The 4,256-nt window shown below is 46.1% G+C and overlaps 1 protein-coding gene across 2 annotated transcripts in view; it reads right to left on the reverse strand.

Annotated features, from left to right (window-relative positions):
- Positions 1-2,224: 2,224 nt before the first annotated feature.
- The window catches only part of LOC116516034 (phospholipase A2 inhibitor subunit gamma B-like), an 8,658-nt gene continuing 6,626 nt past the window's right edge, over positions 2,225-4,256 (reverse strand). For both annotated transcript variants that reach the window (XM_032228388.1, XM_032228389.1), the window contains exon 4: positions 2,225-2,642. In XM_032228388.1, coding sequence (XP_032084279.1) covers positions 2,476-2,642 — 167 coding nt within the window. In that variant the 3' untranslated portion in view covers positions 2,225-2,475. The remainder of the gene's footprint in view (positions 2,643-4,256) is intronic.

A 4,256-nucleotide genomic window follows, 5' to 3' on the forward strand; every position in this document is an offset into this window, starting at 1 on the left:
GCATTTCCAGCATTTTGGGGAGGTATTTGTTAAGATTTTAGCTAACCTTGTTGGTGCCAGGTGCCATCTGTAAAACATTTTGTACTGGTTTTCCTTGTATGCAACTGATAGTGTCATTTTTAAGTTTGTTCCCCAAAATTTTTCCCATTTGTCTAATTCAATATTATAGCCAAAGTTCTGTGCCCATTTTATCATTTGTTCTTTCACAATTTCCTCTTCCATTTTGTACTTCAGGAGGAATTTATATATTCTCCCTATCATCTTTCTATCTGAGCTTTGAATAATTTTATCCAATTCATGTGGTTCTGTTTTGATGTCATGTAATTTAGTATCGGGCACTTCTAGTTGGCACTTCTGCTTAGTATACTTTGAGTTTTGTAGGGAACAGAACCGGCTGTCTGTACACTAGGCAGTCTGAGGTGTGGCTGAGAAACCTTCAGTGATGGGGGCATCCACAATTCAATAGAGCAGTCTATTCCATTGACTAATTGTTCTCACTGTCAAAAAAAACCACCTGATTGTCAGAACTGGTGCAAACCGGCTGAATCCTATCCGTGCTTACTAGCATATAGCAATAGCAGTTAAGACTTATATACCGCTTCATAGGGCTTTCAGCCCTCTCTAAGCGGTTTACAGAGTCAGCATATCACCCCCACAGTCTGGGTCCTCATTTCACCCACCTCGGAAGGATGGAAGGCTGAGTCAACCTTGAGCCGGTGAGATTAGAACCGCCGAACTGCAGATAACAGTCAGCTGAAGTGGCCTGCAGTACTGTACCCTAACCACTGCGCCACCTCGGCTTACCTGATGGGTAAACTCGTGCACATGTACACACACATTCACATACACACACACACACACACACACACACACAACCACATTTGGATGCAAGTGCTGCATTGTTTATGGGATGTTTATTGCACACGCTGAATTAAATAGGCCTCACATCTTCTACCAAGTTCCTTATAGGCTTGCAACTTCAATTGAACATCATTTTTCTTTTACAAAATTAAATTAAAAGTTCTTTCGGCATGTCACAACACTGCCAAACATGGGGAACTGGAGGCATTCTGCACCAGTGCAAAAATCCAACCAAACAGAACTTTAAAAAAAAAAAAGTGTCTGTATATAGGCAGGGCAAAGCAGAGGAAGGATATGTTTTTACTGATTTTAGGAGATTGGCTTTCTGCTCCTTCCGCGAGCAAAGCAGAAGGCGGATACTTGGAAACAAGGCCTTTCCAAACAGATAAACAGCCACTGCATTCCAGGATTGTGACTGTAGTCTTGCCTTGCACAAAGCCATGGTTGTCCAGCTGTGGTCCTCTGAATAGGCTGGGTTCATGCAGTGCACTAATAAGCCAAAAAATCTGGAAGTGTGTGTGTGTGTGTGTGTGTGTGTGTGTGTGTGTGCGCGCGCGCGCGCCTTTGAATCGTCATTTCCCGGTAACAATCACATTTTCAGAAATAGCTTGCCGTTTCAGAATAGCAGAATAACCGACTTGGAAGGGACCTTGGAGGTCTTCTAGTCCAACCCTCTGCTCGAGCAGGAAACCCTATACCAGTGATGTTGAATCTTTTTTGGCTCGTGTGCCATAAGCGGGGGGGAGGGCAGGGCGGGTCGTGTGAGGGTGTGCCCCACTCATAATGCAATGTGCGACACACCCCCAGAGCGCAAGCCCGCATGACAGGCACAATCCTCCCCCCATTTTGTCATGCTTTTTTCGCCCTCCCCAGGCTCCAGAGGCTTTACAGGAGCCTGGGAAGGGCGAAAACAGCCCCCCGCCCTCCCCGGAGGCCCTCTGGAGGCTTCAGGAGCTTCCCTGAAGCCTCCGGAGACAAAAAAACGGCCCTAGGGGCAAACCGGAAGTTCAGGAACAGACTTCCGGTTTGCTTGTAGGGCCGGTTTAAGCCCTCCGGAGCCTTCAGGGACCTTCAGGAGGCTTCCTGCGTGCCATAGGTTCACCATCCCAGCCCTACACCAATGGTTCTCAACCTTTTCTTCACCACAGACTCCCTTTGAATACCTTTAATGGCCATGAATCCAAGACAAAAGATTTAAATCTTCAAGCCTTCATGAACCCCCTGGGATGACATTGTGGGGGCCCCAGGGGTCCACGGACCACAGATAGAGAACCACTGCCCTATGCCATTTCAGACCAGTGGTTGCCCAGTCTCTTCTGAAAAGCTTCCATAGGATAAAAGAAAAAGAAGGAAATAGCTGAACGAATGAAATAACATGAAATACCTTTATTCAAACACACGTTCAAGGCGGCGGATTGTATTTCTGTTTGCTTCGTGGATTTACATTGGGGAAAATTTCGACACATGCGCAATAACATCCAAGATCCCGCCTGATCAGCTTGAGAGGACATAACTGGACAAGAAAAAGGGGACAACATTTGGGTGGAAAGAAGAGCTTCAGAAGAGAGCTTCATCAGGAGGAGCCCAAGGAATGCTGGGGATCCTTTGTGCAAATCATTTCATGCAGATAACTTCTTTAATGACAGATCCAACTAGAAGACCAGACAAATTATCTGTTATGTTGAGTGGTTGGCCAGTTAAACGCTTCCCCAATAGACTTTCATAATGCTTGCAATCACGCACCGTGCCGCAGCGTTTCATGGTGGCAGGAATTATCGCCGCTAGAGGAAGAGAGAAAAATCAGTGATCAGAGCCATCACTTAAACTTGAAGGAATCCCTCCACCCACCCAAAGACAGGTTTCCAATCCTCTCTACATGACCAGGCTCAACTTATCCTACATCTGCCACCAGCAAGGCTAGAAAAGAAGTTTAAAAACATGTCTGCTAAATTTGGAAACGTAATCAGATATCGGGTTCCTACTATCATATAGCAATAGCAATAGCAGTTAGACTTATATACCGCTTCATAGGGCTTTCAGCCCTCTCTAAGCGGTTTACAGAGTCAGCATATTGCCCCCCAACAACAATCCGGTCCTCATTTTACCCACCTCGGAAGGATGGAAGGCTGAGTCAACCCTGAGCCGGTGAGATTTGAACAGCCGAACTGCAGAACTGCAGTCAGCTGAAGTAGCCTGCAGTGCTGCATTTAACCACTCCGCCACCTCGGCTCTTGTGATGGACATGCCCAAAGGCAAAAAAAAAGAAAAGAAAAGGTGAAAATACAGACTTGGTTAGAGAAAACGTTAAAGGCAACATACAGATTTTGTTAGGTATTCTATCAGAAAAAAAATATATGACAAAGGGAATATATATTAATATTGCATGTCTTGACAGCAGTGAAAATTGTATTTGCCCAGCACTGGAAGAATGAGGAAATCCCTACAGATGAAAACATAATTAAAACAATATTAGAATATGTAGAAATGGATAGGTTAAACATTAAAGATAAATCAAAGAAGATGCAGAAATGTTTTTTTTAACATGGGATTTGGTCTATCAATGGTTTAGGTAATAGAGGTAGAAGGTAGAAGTTGAAAGATTATTAATATGTGCCGTGTTTCCCTGAAAATAAGACAGGGTCTTATTTTCTTTTGACCCCCAAAATGGTTCAAGGTTCAAGGTTCATTTTATTTATATGCCGCCCTATTCCCGGCGGGACTCAGGGTGGCGCACAACCCAAAGGAGGAGAAGGGAAACACAAGACTACAACAAAAAGTACAGGGAATTTAAAACAACCAACAGCCACACGATTCGAGAGGGGAAGGGAACTCATCGACCCCAGGCCTGCCGCACAGCCAGGTTTTAACGGCTTTTCGGAAAGCCTGGAGAGAGGTGAGGGTCCAAATCTCTGTGGGGAGCTCGTTCCAAAGGGCCGGAGCATGCCACAGAGAAGGCCCTCCCCCAGGGTAGTAGCCAGATGACATGGCTAGTAGACGGAACCCGGAGGAGGCCTAATCTGTTGATCTAATGGGTCTTTGGGAGGTAATGGCAGCAGGCGATCTCTCAATGACCAAAATAAGCGCTTGGTCTTACTTCCGTGGGGATCTTATTATTGTGAGGTGCAGGAGGAGGCAAGCATGGTCACCTCATGGCTGCCGCTGTGTTGCGCTACTGTGGCCGCTCACCATGAGCCCGTGCACATGCTTCCAGCCATGCTTCCCAGGACAACCTGTAACCAGATGTCCTGTCACTGCGGTTGCCTCCCTGTTCTTCGCTAATGGCTTTTGCACCGGCCATTAGCATGACAAAAGGGGTGTGGTGGCTAGCGTTGCAGGAGTAGCAATTAGGTAAGAGCACATGGGTGTATGGGGCATGTTCCCCCGCCCTTCTGCCC

The sequence above is a fragment of the Thamnophis elegans genome, chromosome 12 (genome assembly GCF_009769535.1).
Source record: "Thamnophis elegans isolate rThaEle1 chromosome 12, rThaEle1.pri, whole genome shotgun sequence".
Classification (NCBI taxonomy): domain Eukaryota; kingdom Metazoa; phylum Chordata; class Lepidosauria; order Squamata; family Colubridae; genus Thamnophis; species Thamnophis elegans.